General features: G+C 33.2%; 1 protein-coding gene across 13 annotated transcripts; it reads right to left on the reverse strand.

Moving 5' to 3' along the window:
* Positions 1-589: 589 nt before the first annotated feature.
* Positions 590-12,324, reverse strand: LOC126692737 (disease resistance protein RPV1-like). 13 transcript variants are annotated; one of them, XM_050388449.1, is made up of 11 exons: positions 11,563-12,324; positions 10,109-11,207; positions 9,704-10,012; positions 8,797-9,618; positions 7,048-8,370; positions 6,749-6,971; positions 6,195-6,576; positions 5,001-6,072; positions 4,731-4,867; positions 1,439-1,524; positions 590-934 (listed from the first exon to the last, which is right to left on the reverse strand). In XM_050388449.1, the coding sequence occupies exons 1-7, from the start codon at positions 12,081-12,083 to the stop codon at positions 6,491-6,493; spliced, it is 4,383 nt and encodes a 1,460-aa protein (XP_050244406.1). In that variant the 5' UTR covers positions 12,084-12,324; the 3' UTR covers positions 590-934; positions 1,439-1,524; positions 4,731-4,867; positions 5,001-6,072; positions 6,195-6,490. The 13 variants fall into 13 exon arrangements, with proteins under 13 accessions (XP_050244406.1, XP_050244402.1, XP_050244398.1 ...); XM_050388445.1 differs by having other exon boundaries at positions 5,024-5,130; positions 5,993-6,072; positions 6,195-6,971; XM_050388441.1 differs by having other exon boundaries at positions 5,001-5,130; positions 5,993-6,072; positions 6,195-6,971.
* Positions 12,325-20,702: the final 8,378 nt, after the last annotated feature.

Consider the following 20,702-nt stretch of genomic DNA (forward strand, 5'->3'; position numbering starts at 1 on the left):
ACAATACAGAAAGACATCGTATTTCTATTATTCTGTACAAAGGAAGCCAATGCTGATGGAATAAAAGCCATAAAGGAAATTGATGTGCTTGAACAATGAGTTTACAGATTTAGACTGATAAACTCAGAAGGCCACTCGAAATATCGTGTTCGAATGGGCACTATGAGGCAGAGGAAGCAGCATTCAAGGGTCAACAATTCATTTTTTATTAGAGTTCGCGTTTAAGTGACCCTCCTCTTCTAGGTATCTTCCTGGCCAAACAGCTATTTAAATTAAATTGTTAAACCATATACTAATATATTGGTTCTTAATGGGAACAAGCATTTGAAGGAAAAGTTTTTAAGTTTAGCTGCTAAAAGCAATTGCACTTTGCTTCTACTAAAATTTTAGGCCTTTAGCTTTTCTGCATCCAAATAATCTCTTAAAACTATCACCTGCTGGGTTTTGCCCTTTTAGCTGGAGAAGAAATTAGATTTTGAAACGCTAACCAAGCATTACTCCCATATCACAGGCACATCAGTAGGTGGAACATGCAGGTCTACCATCAACATAACATAAACTTGATTCAATTTTCAATACAAGAAGCAGATTAAATAATAGCACACCTTTGGAATTGCTAAGTCCACAGCAACCGTAGAACCTTTGAAGTTCATATGATTCAGACATTATCCAGTATACTGAATCTGAAAACAGACCAGACAATACTATGAGGTAAAATGGAAGACCAATACAACAAATGATGAAGTTCCACAATCATTGATCTTCCAAATGACACCTCAAACACTATGTTTATAGTTTAGAATCTCTTGATTAACACTATGTATTCTACAAATTCACTTGAACAAAAAACCAGAATACAAAATTTTAAGACTCAAGCTCCACTTCCTGCATTTTCATGCATTACAAATCCAATTCCATGTTTTGTCACTGGATCCTGAAATGCAAGCAACTTCAAATTTCAATATTTGAATGTAAAAATAGTGAGAATGCAGTTCAATGTAGAATATACAAGCAAGAAACTCCAACAAAATAACAAATTAGATTACAAATAACTGGTCATTATTATAAATTAGTGTAAGTACTTATTAAACCTGAAAAGGAAATGTCAAAAACACCAATAACACTCAACTTTGTTAACTTGGCAGGGACAAGTTTCTCAAAATCAAAACCCAGAAATGGAAATGTTAAGATAAAACGAAAATATGAAATTACCATTAAGGTTAAGAGAATTAGGATACCATATGCCTTAGGTGTGAGCATCTATAAGTGAACTATAGTTCATAAATTAACTGCAGCAATCATCAACAACCCATCCAATTTTAATTATTTTACAAGCCTACAGAATTAATTAGTGATGCATGTGGCCCTTGAAGCATTTAGGTCTCTAGATATTACTAATTGCACCAAGAGGTGGTGAATGTGATCAAGAATTTGATACCTGCCAAAATCATCATCTGTGACACTAGGAGGTATTCTAGCAACAAAAACTCGAGTCCCACCCTTGGAAGTTGATACCATTTTTTCCTGTTGAAAAGTAAATGTTCTGTAAAGACAAGTGAAGAAGAGAGCTTTTTCTCATGAACATATTGCAAAATTCAATTTCAAGAGTTTTATATATATAAATAAATAATCAAGAGATCATCCCAAGAAGCTACAAATTATCCTGGCAAAATAATGGCAGGGAAAAAGGCAACGTCTACCCAATGGAGTAAATAAGCATTAGTACATTAACATTATTATCATACAAGCAAACTGCTAAAGCTGTATAATGGAAAAACCAAATCAAATATTTCTTCAACATTTTTTTTCCGATAAGTAAATAATTCATTGATTGAAAAAAGGTGCTACCCTGGTAAAGGGGCTGCATACATAAGAGTATTACACAGAACAGAAAATAAAAGAAAATTAGGAAAGTGAAAAATCAAAACTAATAGAATACAAAACCGGTGAAAGCTCAAAGAATTCAGAAGGTGGTGAAGACCAGTCATATAAGGAAAGTCATCAAATGGTGTTGGTAAAGGCTACAAGCTGAACATTTGAGTTTTTCTTGATCTCCTATGAGGATGTCTAGCGATAAACAACTAACAAATTATGTTGTGATAACTCGGTTTTCCATGAGATAAAGAAACATATCAATGCAGATGATCATCACTTAGTACTGGTTTTCAGCATAGAAAGTTAGAAACATACTGAGCTTATACTCTTGGGCTTAATGGATTTATATTACAAGCTGACCATTGTAGATACAATCTGTCCAATCTATTGTAACAAGTAGGTGGGTTCTGGCCAAGAGCAGTGGACTCACTGCTGAGATGCTCTAGGGGGATTATATGCCTTCTTATGTCTTGGTACTATTTTTGTTTTTGTGCTGTTTTCCTCACCTTCTTTGATGTATTTTTCCTTTGTTTCTTATTGTATCCAAAATAGAGTTCCACTTGAGGCTAGCTTTTCTTTAGCATTGTATCTTTTATACTCCCTTAGTCTCTTTTAAGTAAATTGTGTCATAGACTTAATATATTGTACAATTAGAAAGTAAATAGAGAAAATTCTTTGGTAAGAGGCACCTTTATTGATCTTTGTAACAAATTGGTCATGACAGATATCTATGAGCCAGCATCAAGTGCATGGAGGAAGAATTTTTTAATTTAACATAGGCTATACAGCTTGTTCCACAAAAAGTCCTATGTTTGAAAGAAATTCAAGAGCTCCTCACAATATAAAATCAGAATGGTGAAAGTGAATGTGAAGACATTAGGCAATACTTCATCATGTAGTTATAAGTCTTAACCCTTAATCTGAAGGATCAATCAACATAATTTAAAATTATTTCAAAGCAGAAATAGCTTTTTTCTACCAGCTACCAAAGATTTTTTTACCTTTTTTTTATCTTTTTGTGGCAACTAAACATTAGTTAAAGAAGGAAGTAAAAAGAGCTGGGAGTAAAACAACAGGCCAATCAAGTTTAAACACACGTGACTTAGTTTAATGCAAAGATAATTTAGCACAAAACTAAGGTCATAGGTTCTTTACTCTTACGCAAATCAAATGATTGGATACTTAAGACTGTAACTTGGGCTCTTGTATAGAGCTATGGGCAACTAATTCTGGGAAAGCTTTGTTGCAGAAAACAAAAGGACAAAACTGAAATAAATACTAGTAATCTCATTGAGCTGACTGAGGACTACTATAGTGAGGAGGCAACACTTTATAAGCACCATCTCTAAATAACAACTTGCCCAATCATCCAAATATACAGCCAATCGATTTTCCTTTTTCTTTTTTCCTTTTTTCCCCTTTTATAAAATTAAATCACAAGACAATGGGAACAGAAAGCTGTAAAACCAAAGATTTGGAACACAATACAGGAGGTAACATCAAGAGTGTAATTGATGGCATCCTGATGATATTCATTACATCACCAGGTATGCTTTACAGAGTAGCATATGATGTTGCAAGTAGTTTTATGGCAAAAGTTTCCTGTGTATTGGTGGAATCCTGATGATATTCTTTATACCAGGTATGGTTACAGAGCAGAATATGATGTTGCAAGTAGTCTTCCAAAAAAGTTTCAATTGTATAGTAGGAAAAAAGCTATGTCTGGAAGCCGCTTAAGTCTAATTCTCTGGTTTCTATACAAAGCAAACTTCCTCTCATGGATATTTGAGAAGTAGATAGACCTATTTGGGTTCCTGCCAAGGGGAGCATTTATACCTGCTAAGAAACCTGGAGTCCAATTCAATTAGGTTGTCTGAGGTTAATTGGTGGAAGCTAATCTGGTTTTTTACTGCCTTTTCTAGACATGATTCATCACTTGGCTTGCTATGAGAAAAAATTATCCACTTGCAATAAATTGCTATAGTGGGGAGTACAAGGGGATATTTTGTTTGCAGTCTGCAGAAGTTGCATAAAATGTCCAGACCATTTATTTTTTAAATGCAGTTTGTCAGAAAGATTACGGAGGGAAGTAATGAAGAGATGCCTCATAGACTCTCCTGAAACAAATTGGATTAAATGGGGGTTGGAAAGTTTAAAAGGTAAGCTGAAAGTTTCCTCATGTAAGTTAGCATGGGGGTATGGTTTACCATTTATGGAGTCCAAGAAATGCAAAATTTAGGGAGGGAATATTTAAAGTGAGGAGCAGTTGTTGGAGAAATGGAAATTGGTGTAGGGATGGAAGCTAGAGGGAATTTCAAGTACTCTAGAATGAAGAGATATCTGTGTATTAGCTGGAATATTAAATTATCTGTTTTCCAAGTGAAGCCATTTTTTGTACATGATGTCCTAGTAAGGGTCAAGATGTCATTGGGGAAATTTAGAAAATGTTTCTTTAGTTTGACGAAAGTTTTGTTCTGCTTCAAATTTGTGTGTATTGTGACTAGTTGTTCTGTTGTTACTACAGCAATGTTGTGTGTGGACCTGAACTGAGTGTTCTCTTAATTATATATTTTCATTCATCCAAAAAAAAAAAAACACCTGGTCCAAGATCATGTAGGTATGCAACTTTGGAAAATTTGATTGACAGGAAATTTAAATAAAGGATAATGCCTAATTTTGGTAAATTTCTATGACCGTTAAACTCAGAAATTTTGGAGAAAAAAAAAAAGAAAAAATTGGGTAGTGGTAATGTAAGTTGAAGTTTCACATGGGAATGTTACATCTAATCAAATCACAAAGAAAAGAGGAAATAATTTATAAATCTATGACAGAAGACTATGGGGTGAGTGACATACCATGAACTTAGATATGAAGAGCTCAAAAGTAATAAAGGCAGCAGTGCAAGCAGAGGAGAGGTAATTCTACAACTTATTTTCCCGTCTTTAAGCATGGAATCAATGGTACACCAAAGCTGATTTGAATTCCATATTACCTATCAAAACAAAAAAGAACTTCCTCATCACAGCTTCTAATTCTACCGGGTCTTGCTTTTCCATTACAATTTTGCTTATTTCTTTCTCTAATCATCAGTTGACAACTGAAACCCAAATGATCAGATAACAAACCCATGAAGTGACAAAGGCCATACTCCTGCACTTGTGCAACCGCTAGCAATTGAAGCTTTGATGCAATTGTATTGATCAAACACTCTAGAAATAATCCCACTCAATATGTAGGACAGCCACATCAGTGCACCTAGACGGAACAACATGACACCCAAATGACAAATAAGACAATGAGAAGTTTCTAATTCCAAATTGTCAAAGGATGATAGCTGGGTGCTCATAGACTGAAAAAGAAGCACATTAAAAACAGGGAAAAACAAATAAAGCAAAAGTTTCATCCTGACTGCTGAGTACATCAATAATCTGATTTTGACCAGCAGGAACACAATGAATGATATTCAATAGATGATTGCGTAGCCATCTATTGCTAATATTCCAAATCCAAAGAAAATAATCAACAAAGCTAACTTGTCATACAGACACACACATTAGGAAATCTAGACAAAATTTCGTCCTTAAATCAAATTGTTTAAATGAAAACAGAAAATAATGATATTTTGTAAGCTTGTTATAAGAAAAACAAGTCAGAACTCAGGAACCTAATTCAACTGTTTCAGGCCTAATTCAAGGACAAACTCAGCACAAAATACAAACACCAAAAAGGAAAATTTCCACAGCTTTCCAATCAACCAAACAATGGGTGGTGTGGTGTGAAGTCAAAATAAATTTTTTTTTTTTTTTAAAAAAGAGAGAAAAGAAGGGTCCTTTAAGTTTTAAAATGGTTGTCCTACTTCTAAATGATAAAATAGTTGCATTAGTTCTATTATACATGACAAGAAAGCTTTGCAAATAATTTTATCTACTTTGCTGCAATTTAACTTCACTTGGAAACAGAGGCCCAAATTTTCTTCATTCCATTTGATTTTACAACACTGGAGTACCATGCATCTCCTATGGAAAGTTGTAGTAAACTAAATACTATAAAAAGAGAGCAATAACAGAGAGTTCCGAATATACCATCCAACACAATTGAACAAAAATGACTACCATACAATTAGTTCCACATGCTTTTTCGTCAGCTAGCAATGTGACAGTTTCTCCTTTCCAACAAAGTCCAAATACTTCTTCGTTTCTAGCAAAAATGAGAAAACAAATTACCAAACTAAAAGAATTGGCAATGAATTTTCAAAAAGAAAAAAGAAATACACAACTACAAACAATCTCACGTATGAGGGAGAAAAGATGGTGACTTACAATAAAATCAGAGAGAAAAAAAAGTTGATCGGCAGTGCAGATTCCATAAAAGCTATAACTTTCATTGAGATTCCTCTTCCTCACAATCAGAATTCCCAAACCAATTTTCAATTAGATTTAGGTGTGGTGGTTCGTCATTAGAGGTAGCTTCTCCACTAGGTACAGCCCCTTCCCCATCAGAGTCATCATTGCTTCGCTTAATTTTGCTATCTTTTTCTGAATCCTCAAAGCCATCCTCATTGTAAGGAGTGATGATGCAGCTGCTAGGCCCAGCCTTAGTTTGGTTTATTAGGTCTTCAATGTCTCGCCCAGATACAAATGGGCCCCGCATTTTGTAACCTCCAAGCCTGGACCTTTGGGTTCAAATTTAACTTCAATCTGGCTGAATCCGTTAGCATCGACTTCATTCAGTATTTCTTCCCAGTCCGGTTCAAAGTATGTAGAGGGAAAATATACCAGGCAAAGCTGATACGATTCAATCTTACCAAATTCCTCAGATAAAATAAGGCTCATTTGTTCAATTCCACCAACGAAAACTTTAAGATAATGCGTACCTATCATATGTCCAAAATCGTCAATATGAAGTTGGTGAAGTGGATGATGCTGGCGGAATACAAAAACAGCGCACACAGCAATTCCTATAAATTTGTTACATAATAAATCTGAGGGCACTTGCAGACTCACTAAAGCCCCCACATTTTGGTGGCTAAACCATTTCGGAATTTCGCTCCCAGGAATCATGACATAGCTGTCTTCCATATCTTTCTCACAGTAACCCTGAAACATACAATTCATGATGCTTAGAACTTCACATGTGAGAGAGAGGGAGAAAGGGAGAGAGAGAGAGACAGACCTGGGTATTAATGATATAAGGTCTTAGCATTGTTGAAACTAGGTCACCGTAGCCTTGATTCTTGATCAATTTGTCGCAATTGAGAAGACGAAGTCCCCCCCGAAAATCGTTTTCTGGTCTTAATGATAATGTTTCCAGTGAGGTACACTTTGTTACATCAATATACTCAATATTTAATGGAAGCTTGGGCAACATTCGAAGATGAGTGCAACCACCCATATAAAGCCATCGCAGATTAGATAGTTGAACGATACTTTCAGGAAGGCAAACAAAATTATTTCCCCTTAGATTTAAACTTTCTAAAGATGACAAGCACCCAAGAACTTTAGGAATTGTCTGAACATTGCAATAACTTAGATCAAGTTTGGTCAAAGAGCATAAACCTATTAAAGAACGCTCTAGCGTGCTCATGGGATCTGGACTTCTTCTAGGTTGCATTAAAGAAAACCTCGTGAGCTTGTTAGATGATAGCCCCACGCATCCGCAGAGAGATACTACTTTGAGATTTTTTAAGTGAACAACAGATGAAGGAAGGCCCGTTATAGCAGTCCCACCCAAGTCTAACTCCTCCAAACTTTCAATTTTCCCCAAATTTTCTGGCAATTCATCAAGTTTTGAGCAACCAGATAAATTGAGAGTTCTTAGAGACATTGAACTATAACAACTATTCGGAAGACTTGAAAGGTTTTTGCAGTCTCTTAGATCCAATTTAGTAAGGCCAATTAAATTCTCAATTGATAATGGTAGCCCCGTTATAGCAGTTCCACTCACATCTAACTCCTTCAGAGTTTTGATATTCCCCAAATTCTCTGGTAGTTTAACAAGTTTTGAGCAGCCAGATAAATTGAGACTTTTTAGAGACATTAAACTATAACAACTATTCGGAAGACTTGAAAGGTTTTTGCAGTCTCTTAGATCCAATTTAGTAAGGCCAATTAAATGCCCAATTGATAATGGTAGCCCCGTTATAGCAATTCCACTCACATCTAACTCCTTCAGAGTTTTGATATTCCCCAAATTCTCTGACAGTTTAACAAGTGTTGAGCAGCCAGATAAATTGAGACTTTTTAGAGACATTAAACTATAACAACCATTCGGAAGACTTGAAAGGTTTTTGCAATCTCTTATATCCAATTTAGTAAGGCCAATTAAATGCTCAATTGATAATGGTAGCCCCGTTATAGCAGTTCCACTCACATCTAACTCCTTCAGAGTTTTGATATTCCCCAAATTCTCTGGCAGTTTAACAAGTTTTGAGCAGCCAGATAAATTGAGACTTTTTAGAGACATTGAACTATAACAACCATTCGGAAGACTTGAAAGGTTTTTGCAGTCTCTTATATCCAATATAGTAAGGCCAATTAAATGCTCAATTGATAATGGTAGCCCCGTTATAGCAGTTCCACTCACGTCTAACTCCACCAGAGTTTCGATATTCCCCAAATTCTCTGGCAGTTTAACAAGTTTTGAGCAACCAAATAAATTGAGACTTTTTAGAGACATTGAACTATAACAACCATTCGGAAGACTTGAAAGGTTTTTGCAGTCTCTTATATCCAATTTAGTAAGGCCAATTAAATGTTCAATTGATAATGGTAGCCCCGTTATAGCAGTTCCACTCACATCTAACTCCTTCAGAGTTTTGATATTCCCCAAATTCTCTGGCAGCTTAACAAGTTTTGAGCAGCCAGATAAATTGAGACTTTTTAGAGACATTAAACTATAACAACCATTCGGAAGACTTGAAAGGTTTTTGCAATCTCTTATATCCAATTTAGTAAGGCCAATTAAATGCTCAATTGATAATGGTAGCCCCGTTATAGCAGTTCCACTCACATCTAACTTCTTCAGAGTTTTGATATTCCCCAAATTCTCTGGCAGTTTAACAAGTTTTGAGCAGCCAGATAAATTGAGACTTTTTAGAGACATTGAACTATAACAACCATTCAGAAGACTTGAAAGGTTTTTGCAGTTTCTTATATCCAATATAGTAAGGCCAATTAAATGCTCAATTGATAATGGTAGCCCCGTTATAGCAGTTCCACTCACGTCTAACTCCACCAGAGTTTCGATATTCCCCAAATTCTCTGGCAGTTTAACAAGTTTTGAGCAACCAAATAAATCGAGACTTTTTAGAGACATTGAACTATAACAACCATTCGGAAGACTTGAAAGGTTTTTGCAGTCTCTTATATCCAATTTAGTAAGGCCAATTAAATGCTCAATTGATAATGGTAGCCCCGTTATAGCAGTCCCATTCAAAGAGAGTTTTGACAAACATGACATATTTCCCACAACCTCTGGAAACTTCTTTAGTCTTGAACAACCAGAAAGAATTAAAGTTTCAAGAGCTTCCAAGTTGATCTTGTGAGGAAGGCTTTCGAGACATTTACAACCATTCAAATCCAATTGAATAAGCCTTTTGAGATCTCCAAGAGATGCATGTATCTTATAGAGTCTTGTACAACGTTGGATGATCAATTGCTTAAGCTTTGGGACTCCACTAAGGTCCGGGATCTCAATCAAGTTTTGAGAATCACTGAGGTTAATGAGTTTTAACTCATTTAAAATCTGTTATAAACCAAGAAATAATTAAACAAACTCATGACTTAATGAAAATGAAGGAAAAACACAATTGCATAAGTGAAAATCTTACCATAATTCCTTTCCATAGTTGTTTGATTTCACTGTTATGCATTCTTAGTTCAACAAGTTTGTTTGGTTGAAAACTGGTTGGCATGGATTTTAAAGGATATCCACACCAATCTATTATGCGTAACTCGTTAGAAAGATAACTGAGACCTTGTGGAAGTTGGATAGGACCTCCAATGAGGTCTTGTGAAGGATGCACATAACCAATTTTAAGAAATCTCAAATTTTTCATCTTTGTGAAGGCTTCAGCGCTCAAGCGTTCCACTGCTTCAATAGGCATGTTTAGCATTATGCCTTTAACTACCTTTGTTCCCTAGTAACCAAAAACAATGAAATTAGAAAAATTATTAGAAGAATTTGAAAGAACATATATACTTTTCTAAATTCAAGTTTAAATTTGTCAACTTACAACATTACTTGTCAACACATGTAGGACATCCTTATAACTCCATAACCTACTACGTTTACCAGGCTCTTCAAGGGATTCACGACGAACAATGTCTTGACCCATTTCTTTAAGCAAATCATGCATCCAAAGAGCTCCATTTGAAGTAATGGTTATAAGAGATTTGTCCTGAAGAACATCAATATCGTAGGTATAGTGACCTAAACTTTCTAGAGTATCTCTTATGCGATAGTTGGCCATGTCTTTAAAGAGAAATGCAATATCTAAAAACAAATCTCTTTGTGTATCGTCAAGCCCAACAACACTCAATTCAAGTACATCCATAATGTCTCTATTAGGTTTTGCTTCTAATTTATCTCGAGCACTTCTCCATACATCAAGTGTTTTACCAAATAATGAAGAACCTAAAACTCTAAGAGCTAAAGGAAGGCCGTTAGCGTAATTCACAAAATATATAGACAAATCCACATAATTTTCTTCAAGATGAGGTTTCTTAAAAGCCTTCAAACTAAAAAGCTCCATTGCTTCATCATGATTCAGCTCCTTAGCTATATATATATCAATCACCCCATCCCAATAGGTTTTCAACAAATGACTATCTCTACTTGTTACAATGATTATACTCCCTAGACCAAACCAATCCTTCCCAACTAATGCTTTTAGTTGTTTATCATCATTCACATCATCAAGAACAATAAGAACCTTCTTATTGCAGAGTCTATTCCTTAGAATTTTCTTTCCCTCCTCAACATCTGAAATTTTTTTTTCTGTTCCCATGAGGATCTTAGAAAGAAGATTGTTCTGTAAAGAAACTAGACGTTGACTTTCAGACTCTTCTCTAACATTAGCAATAAAACTACTGGCTTCAAAATTACGAAAAATTCTATTATAAATTTCTCGGGCAAGAGCTGTTTTACCGATTCCACCCATACCACAAATCCCAACTAAGCGGACACAATTCAACCTTTCACCGAAGCATAAATCCAACATTTCCTTCACACGGGAGTCCATTCCAACGAGGTGCTCAGAAACAAATGGGACTTCATGATCCAACTCACTACTTATTCTTTGAATGATTTTTTTGATAACTTCTGATTCAGAACTGCAAAGAATATAGCAGAACAACAATTTCGATGAGGCAGAGCTAGAGATACATTAATTTAGAGACAAAATATTCAGCAAACATACAATCTGAGCTTCGTTCAGTAAAAAAAAAAAAAAAAGGAACTCTACAAGTGTATAGTATGTACGTGGTACAAACAATCTATGCATGCGATGTTGTTCAACCAAAGTCCAATTCGAGCTTATAATTTCCTAGATTTGTCATATACAGGGGGCTAAGTAAAAGAAAGATGTCATGTGGCAAAGTAAAGAAAGTAATGATAAGAAAATTCAGGAATTAAAAATAAAATAAATAAATAAAAACCATCATTCGAAAAGAAAAGAAAAGATCTTACTTATCCTTTAGATGCCATCCAGAGAGATTGGCAACTTCTGTCAAGGCTGCTCTCCAAGTCTTCACATCATCATCGTTGAATCGATTTTCATGTTTTGCAAAAGCTTCCGCGAAAGACCCATTCTGATACCTGACATCACTAGGATCCACATAGTGGAACACAGAAAGGACTGTCAGCTTCTTCTTATTCATGCACTCGACGATCTTTGCTAGTTCGATCAAACACCAACTCGACGAAGCGTATTGTTTGGATAGAACGACAACAGCGATTTTCGATTCATCTATTGCTCTCAGGAGCCCTGAGTTCATCTCTGTTCCTTGCTCGAGTCCCTCATCGTCCCTAAATGTGAATATGCCTTCTTGCTTCAACCTATCGTAAAGATGGTCCGTGAAATTGTTGCGGGTGTCGGTGCCTCTGAAACTGAGAAACACGTCGTATTCGTATTTGCATCCAGGGGTAGAAGAAGGAGGAATAGGTGAGGAGGAGGAGGAGGAGGCGTTTTCTGTGGCCAGAAAAGCCATCGGAGATTCGGAAATATGCTAGAGATATGTATTAGAAATATATTAAAACAGGTTTTTGAAGAATTTAACACAAAAGAAAATATAAATTAAGGAAGAAGATTGAGTTGGATTTTAATTTCAAGAAGTGGAAAAGAACAAAGGAGATGGATATAAGTGCTTGAAAAGTGAGTTCACAGATCTTTTTTACGAAATTGCAGAGACGACTGAAAAGCTAAAGTGATCTCCGCGTTGTCGTGGTCGTGTCGTCAATAATATCTGTTCTTTAGTCAAAGCAGCGTATGTGTAAAGTTGGAATCCCTGTCCTCGCCTCTGCCACCGAGGAACCATCCTAGCAATGCAGGGGGAAATCACGTGGAAGCCCTTGCAAAACATATCTTAAATTTGTACTATAATTTAAAATATATATGCCAACTGAATTTTGTCACACCATTATAAATTTTAGGGAAAATTACACATTACCACCCTAAACTATACATTAGATTACACTTTGCACCCTAAATTATTTAAATGCACATTTTGCATCCTAAACTATCACATTTGTTACACTTTGCACCCCAATATTAGTTTTACCGTTAAGTTAGATGGAAATTAATAGCATGTGATTGGCATGTGATTTTTGCTTGGGTGGCACATAGATTAAAGACAAAAATACCCTCTACACAAACAATTAAAACAAAACACTCTCACGTGTAGCATCTCCTTCTCCCCCAAATCAAAATCTATCTAACCCTAAATCCCCAACAGCTCTCACGCAGTTTGACACCAAAGATTCATGACTATCCGTGGACTGTAGTCTGTTGACTACAAATTAAATAATAAGTCTTTGGAATTTGATATGTAAGATCGGATTATTTTCTTTGGCTAACAGAGAAGAAAATAAATTTAATAATAAATCCTTGGAATTTGATATATATGATGGATTATTGTCTTTTGCTAACGGAGAAGAAAATATTCAATCATTAGATTTCATGATGGATTTCAATATGGGAGTGCTTTGCTTCTATAAACTTCTCATAAGCTCTTACCTTTCAAACTCATCATGTGTCTTCAAATGTAGCAATGACTATGATAATGGATTATCGCCCTCTTCAAAAAAATATTTAATATTCTCCAATAGATGTTTGGCAAGATTTGGGGAGAGAAGCAACTGAACAATGAAAGCTGCAGGCCTAGAGAGAGGGGAAGGTCTGTTGGCCATGCGTGAGAGCTGTTGGGGATTTTGATTTGGGGGAGGAGGAGATATTACTCACGTGAGAGAGAGATTTTGTTTTAATTTTTGTGAAGATGGTATTTTTGTTTTTAAACTATGTGTCACCTAAACAAAAATCACATGCAAGTCACATGTTATTAATTTCTGTTTAACTTAACAGTAAAATTAACATTGTGGTGCAAAGTGTAACAAATGTGATAGTTTAGGGTGCAAAACGTGCATCCGAATAGTTTAGGGTGCAAAGTGTAATCTGATGTATAGTTTAGGGTGGTAAAGTGTAATTTCCCCTAAATTTTACTACTATATAAGTTTATTAATTAGAAGAAAAAAATTTTAGAAATATTATTCTTGTAATTTTTTGTTCTGTTCATAACTTTGTTCTTCTTTTAAATAAACTTTGACCTTCACAATTTTAGAATGCAATAATGTGTTAAATTATTGATAATGTTAAAATTAAATTTACTCATTTTTTTTTTAAATAAAAATGTATAACATCATAAGATTTAAAAATTTTCTAAGAAATCTAGAAGATTTTAATGGTAAAATAGAGTAATTTTAAATAAGGCTACAAGTGAACTTAGCAAAATGCAAGTCAACTAGTCAAGCACTCAAGCTAAAGTGTCCCTCTCCCTTCCCATCTTCTCGTTAAAGAAAGAAAGGCCTTGACTATTTGAGTTTTATGCAATTTCCTTCTGAGATAAAGCAGCGTACGTGTAAAGTTGAAGTGGGTGTCTTCTTTTTTAACAACGAAGAATTATTGTAGCAATGAAGTTGGAAGGCTTTGCAAACATATATCTTAAAATCTCAGTAACAATTATTCTAAAATATATCGATTGGATTTTGTAACCAGTAAGGGAAAGTGTGAAACTATTGTGAATTATTGTTGTGTTGGTGAGTTTGTTGCTCTTTTAAATAAGCATTTACCATCACAATATTAGAATTTGATAGTATGTTAAATAATTACAATAATGTGTTAAAATCCACTCTATTCATTTAAAATAGATTGCTAAGATTTTTAAAATTTTACGGTTATCTAAGAAAGCTATAAAAAAAAAAAAAAAAAATCAATAGTAAAAAGGAGTTATAAAGGAGCAAATTGGAGTATAAATAAGTATTTCTTTCCTCAAATTTGTAGCCATGATGGTATGAAAAGCAAGTATAGTTATGTGGAAACAATAATGCACATTCCTCTTTTTATATATAAATAAATAGTTCCACTAAGAGATTTTTTTTTTTTTTTTTTTTTTTTGAGATAGTTATAATATATTGCTAATGAGAATATTGGAAACCTTTTATTGAAAACAATATAAAGTATTAGTTGAACTATAAAACTATAACAAATACAACCATTAAACATGTTAGAGAACGTGAAAACTAAAAAGATAGGCACAAGGTTATGTTTGGTACCAATTTTTATTTTCTATTTTCAAAAACTTGTTTTTGGGAATATAAAGAAAAAAAAAATTCTTGTATTTTTGAAATCAAAAACATATTTTTTTAGTTGAAATTGAAAAGAAAGTTTTTTTAGGAAAAAAAATAGAAAATACTAAAATATATTGCTACTAGAATTTAAACTCTAATGCTAACTCATTAAATGAGACATATTCATTAAATTAAATGCATGTTTTCATTAACTTTTGAAAATTAGAAACTGAAAACAGCATTTTACATGTTTTCAGTTTCTTTCACAAATTGAGTTTTGAGAACAGTTTTTATTTTCTATCAATTTTAGGTTGCCAAATAAGTTCTTTAGTCTCAAAAATAGAAAATTGTTTTTGGAAACAGAAAAAAAGGGAAAAAAAATAGTTACCAAACATACACTAAGTAATTTGCAAGGTAACTCAACTATTTTTAGCAGCATGGGAATTTTTTTTTTTTTTTTTTAGAGATTTTCAACCTATAGCGTTCGCTTCTGATGATACTTTTTATCATCAGACCAAGACACCAATTGGTTTTTGGTGTAGACAAATTATATACTTGAGGTAAATTATCTTTCTTTATTTATTCATTAGAAGTACCAACGATATAGCATAAATCCGTACTAACATGCATAATTTGTAGTTAATCTTGTGAGTAAGTTTTGATGTGGCATATCAAAAGCTTTCTAGTCTATTTGAGTGATTGCTTGGAACATATTTTTAATAATATTAAATGTTGATAGTCTTTTCTTTTTTAAAGGTTTCATAGAATAAGTACGTTGAAATGTGGTCGTTTTTCTGAGTATTTGTATCTCAGTCATTTTTGTTCGCCTCCCTCAGATTATGAAAATATAATTCCTACCTTTTTTATCTTGAAAATTTGTTCTTCTTCAAATAAAATTAACTTGAACGTGATTATGCAAACATGGTGCTTTCACTTTTTTTTTGAGGGGATGGTGCTTTCACTTGAGTCTTGAAAACTTTAACTCGTCTTTACAACTCTCATAATAATTGCCTAGCGCTCATGGGCCTTGTTTTAATGATAACTTTCATGTGAACAAGGTTTGGTGTGGCACATCTGAAGCTATATTCTAAGTCTAATTGAGTAAGTGCCTGGAAGTTAGTAGATTATGGCATCATTTTTACAAAATAACAAGTCAAACCTGGAAGTCTTTTCTCTTTTGCAAAATGGTATGTGATTACCTTGAAATTTCTACAGGTTTGATAAAGTTTTTTTTTCCCTCCTTTTCCCTTTTTTTTCAGCTTTTTTTTTTTACTTTATGTTCCCTTTAGCAGTCAAGTAAAAAAAAAGAACCTGCCTTTATTTAATATCCACCACCGACCGTTCCCCTCCCTAGTCCCCCACCTTCAAAGGAAAAGAAGAAATGTAAACTTGGCTTACCAATAAAGCGATTTACTAACGTATGCACTTAGGGCATATATAAATAATTCATTTTAGAAATTTTTTTGTTTCATATCTGGATTTTACATCCTAAAGTTTCATGATTTGAATTTTACCCCTGAAATTTGAGGGTGTTTGGATTTTACACCTTAATGGTTTAGAATTTGAATTTTACCCTCCAAATTTCAAGAGTGTTTAGATTTTACATCTCTAAAATTTGAGGGTATTTAGATTTAATATCCTAAAGTTTTAAAATTTAGAGTGTAAAATTCAAACACTCCCAAAATTTAGGGAGTAAAATCCAAATTTTGCAACGTTATGGTGTAAAAATCCAAATACCCCGAATTTCAGGTGACCTATAGCCGCGTTTTCAAAAACGCAGCTAACGGTTTGCTATAGTCGCGGTTGTAGGTCCAGCAAAAAATTCTTAAAGGGAATCTATAGCTGCGTCTTTTAAAACGCGGCTATAGGTCCAGTCAAATAAATTTTTTTATAGAATGGACCTATAGCTGCTTTTCTAAAAACGCGGCTATAGGTAGCCTTTAGCTGCATTCTAAAACACCGCTACAAATTAGCTATAGCCGTGTTTTTCAAAAACGCAGCTATAGATCCAGCCGTATAATTATTTTTAAAGGTTTATAAGTACACAAAATCTCACTTTTACGATATTTGGAAGAAGGGATTCAATGTAGCCTTACCCCCAATGTTTATGGAAAGATTTATTGAAATTATTTAATTATTTTCACTAATTTTAGTGTACTCTTATTTTTAAGGGAGTGCTTTTATAAGGAAGGACGAAACTAGAATTTTATGAATGGGGGACCAAAATAAAAACAAAAATAAAATTGAATCAATTTAATAGTGTCAAACAAGAAATATGAAGAGTTTGGGGCGCTAATTATATTTGTTTTGAAAATTTTAAGTAAATTTAAGGAATAAAAATCTAATATTTGAAAAGTTTGGGAGGGGGAACCATATTTTTTTCAAAATTTTAGGAAAATTTTGGGGTAATTTTATAAAGTTAGAATAGTTTTGGGGGGGGGGGGGGGCATGGCCCCCCAACCTTCTTAGTGGGTCCGCCCCTGTTTATAAGAGTACAATTAAATTTGTACAAATGTACACCATAAACTATAATTAAATGTTATGGTAACTTTTAAGGAAGAAATTGGCAAGTTATACCACACAGAACATACTTGTAAGCGACTAAATTTCTAGTTTGAAATAAATCAAACAAGTAAAATAGTTTCACAAATGCGAATTTGTATTTATGATTGTGTGGTACAATTCTCTGAAATTACAAAAGAATTATCATCTGATTCGATCTCCTTGCAAGACTTATTGATTGGATTTGTGGTAATATGGTTTTGATTTGAACACAAAATATCCTTCAATTTGGTTGAGGGATGGATCGAAGATTGCTGAAACAGAATTACAATGAATTTCTGGCTATGAGCTTGTTTAGAAATCCTTTGTTCTTCACGTTCTTCGTGTTCTTCGTGCATTCTTCGTCTTCGAAGGTTTGTGGTGGAAGTTCTTCAGTGCTTTAGAGGCTTGAATCCGTTGAGCTTCTTTGATTTGTGATTTGTTGATGTTTTCGGACACTTTTGGCTTGATTCCCGTAAACTTTAGGATCTAGGCAGATGATCTAGATGATTTTGCTTCGAATGTTCTCCGATTTCGGGGTTGAAGTTCTTGAAGGCTTTGAGGCTTGATCTTCACAGAGCTTTTTCACTTCTGAATTCTGGTCCTCCTAAATGTCTTAGGAAGGCTTCTATTTATAGGAGTTTGGAGGTGGGTGAGCAACACGTGGCGGAGCCTGATTGGTGACACATGTCACAGCCTAATTGGTTCGCTTATGTCATCGCTTACACGTGCTGGACTGCTTGAGTCATCGCTTACACGTGCTGGATTGCTTGAGTCATCGCTTACACGTGTGAGGATGCTTTTGTCATTGCTTATACGTGCGCTGATGCGTAATTGGTTTTTGCATGACACTTGGCAAATTTCTGTTGGCTTCTGAATAGTGATAGCAAAACCTAGCAGCAATACATGGTACTTTGTAATTGGCTGTATTTTGTGGACTTGATAATGTGACGTGTCAACTTGTGACAGGTCGGGAATTTTCCCTCTCTACAATACTCTTTGAAGAAATGTGGGACAACTATCTATCAAAATTTTTTTTTTTGAACCAAACATGCACACGAGGGAGAGAGAATGAAGGTTTTAAGATAAAGGCACACCCATATATAAACCGTTAACATATGAATGGGGTTCTCATAAACATAAATATCATATATACTTTTTTTTTTTTGAGAAGATAAATATCATACATACTAGATCACAAATTATTAAAATATAATTGGGGTTTTAAAAAAATATGGATTATTGTTACACATTACTCAAATGAGAAGTGCTATATCCACAACATTTTCATGAAAATGTTATGGATATAGTACTTCTCATCTGAGTAATGTGTAACAATTCAAAACAAATCATAGGTGATAAGTTCTTACTAGTTTTAAGTTGAATTCAATACTGAAATTACTTTTTTGCCTGCCAGTAATAGCCAATATTTACTACCTACTATTTGAAATTTGTTGTGAAAATATTGTTGACATAGCATTAGTGCACCATATATAGATAATTAATATATGGAAATAAATTCATTTGCCCGATTGATACAATAGGTTATTAATACATTGACATAAATGCTGAGTTTTAATGAGTTGGAAGGGTAAACAAAGGCAGTTCTCTATTATTCTCAAAGAATGCATCACTTGGTAGAACTTTCGATCACTATCATACTTTTATATATATACTGATTGATGTTCCGTGCAATGCTCATGAATTTTGAAATATTTTGTGAAAAATTATCTTATGTAGCATGAATAATGTTTGTTATGTGTTATATTATTGGAAGAATGAAGTTCAATTGTATTACATATCATTAGAAGGAGAAACAAAATGCAAATTATTAGAATTTCTACATTAAAACTATAAACCAAATACTTGAGTGAATCAAAATTATTTGATTATTTTCACTAATTTAATTGTACTCTTATTTTTTTATATTTTTGATTGCATGTTATAAAAATTTGCTTTTATCTTTTGATATACTTTGTTTTAACACTTACCAAAAGCAATTCAATTTAAGCAGAAATGTCATATTCCAAATTGAATGTTTCTTATATAACTCTAAGAAAAATAATCTTATAAATTTATTTTACATAAATAAAGAGCTTTGAATTTAAGCATACAACTTTTATTTTTATTTTTATTGCAAGTGTTATTTAATTCATTTTTTTTCTTTTAATGGTTTATAATTCAACTCTTGCCAAAACAACCTTTTTTTGATAATTGCCAAATAAACTAAACATGAGGAATGATGTCATATTCCAAATTAATTTTTTCTCTTTGTTTGATAATAAGTATTTCTTAAATAAATTTTATAAAAAATAAACATATGAATTCTTTTTATATAAATAATTAGTGCACAACTTATAGATAATTAATACATGGAAATAAATGCATATAACCCATTCACTCATGACAATTAATCAATAATTTTACATAAATACACAATTTTGATGAGGTGGAAGGCTAAAAATGAGGTGATTTCTCTTTCCTTCTTAAGGAATGCACTATATAATTAAAGACAAAACAATGGTGTTTTGTGTCTTTTGCCTTTGTTGGTAGATGATTGCATCTAAATGTATTAAGAAACAATGATTTTGTGTATTTGTCTTGGTTGATAGTTTGTTAATATTATATGGATACTTATTTTGAGTTATTTATTTATTTATTTTATTTATTTATCTTGAAATCCTAGGCCTGCCCCTAAATTTAATAACGCCTCAAGAATATAGAAATATGTATACGTCTAAATTAGTGAAAATAATTAAGTAATTTTTATTTTCTCCAGTATTTATTCTTAACTAGGCTGATAATCTTGGAGGGGAGGGGGACCCATATATAAAAATGAAAAGATTATACCCAGTAATTTTTTTTTTCTTTGGGTCAGGGGGCCTGGGTCCCTTTGGGTCTCCTAGGTTCGTCCTTGATTAAATTTAGTATTATACTTTGCCAAACCTTGTCTCTTTTTTTCCTTTTTTTTTTTTTTTTGTAGGCCCAACTTTGTTTCAATTGTTACCAAAAGCAATTTAAATATTTAATTTGAACAAAAATATCATATTGCAAGCAATTTTTTTCTTATATAAATCTTAGAAAATATAATCATAAAAATTAATTACATAAGTAATTAGTGCATCACCTATTTTATACATGAAAATAAATGCATTTACCCTTATTACTTTGTTTAATCACATAGCACAAATTTCAACTATTACTTTTTTCTTTTGGACAGAAATGATTGAAAGCTATTACATTGTTAGTGTGTGTGTTTTGTTTGTAATTATTTAGTGAATTTAAATGTATTTAATTATTTCAAATATTTAAGCATAAAATTATTTTTTACATTTTTTTATTGCATATGTTATTAAATTTTCTTTTTCCTTTTATTGGTTTTCATTCAATTGTTGTAAAACAAACTAAATATGAGGAAGCAAATCATATTTAATTGATTGGAATAA

Source organism: Quercus robur, chromosome 7 (genome assembly GCF_932294415.1).
Source record: "Quercus robur chromosome 7, dhQueRobu3.1, whole genome shotgun sequence".
Taxonomy (NCBI): Eukaryota; Viridiplantae; Streptophyta; class Magnoliopsida; order Fagales; family Fagaceae; genus Quercus; species Quercus robur.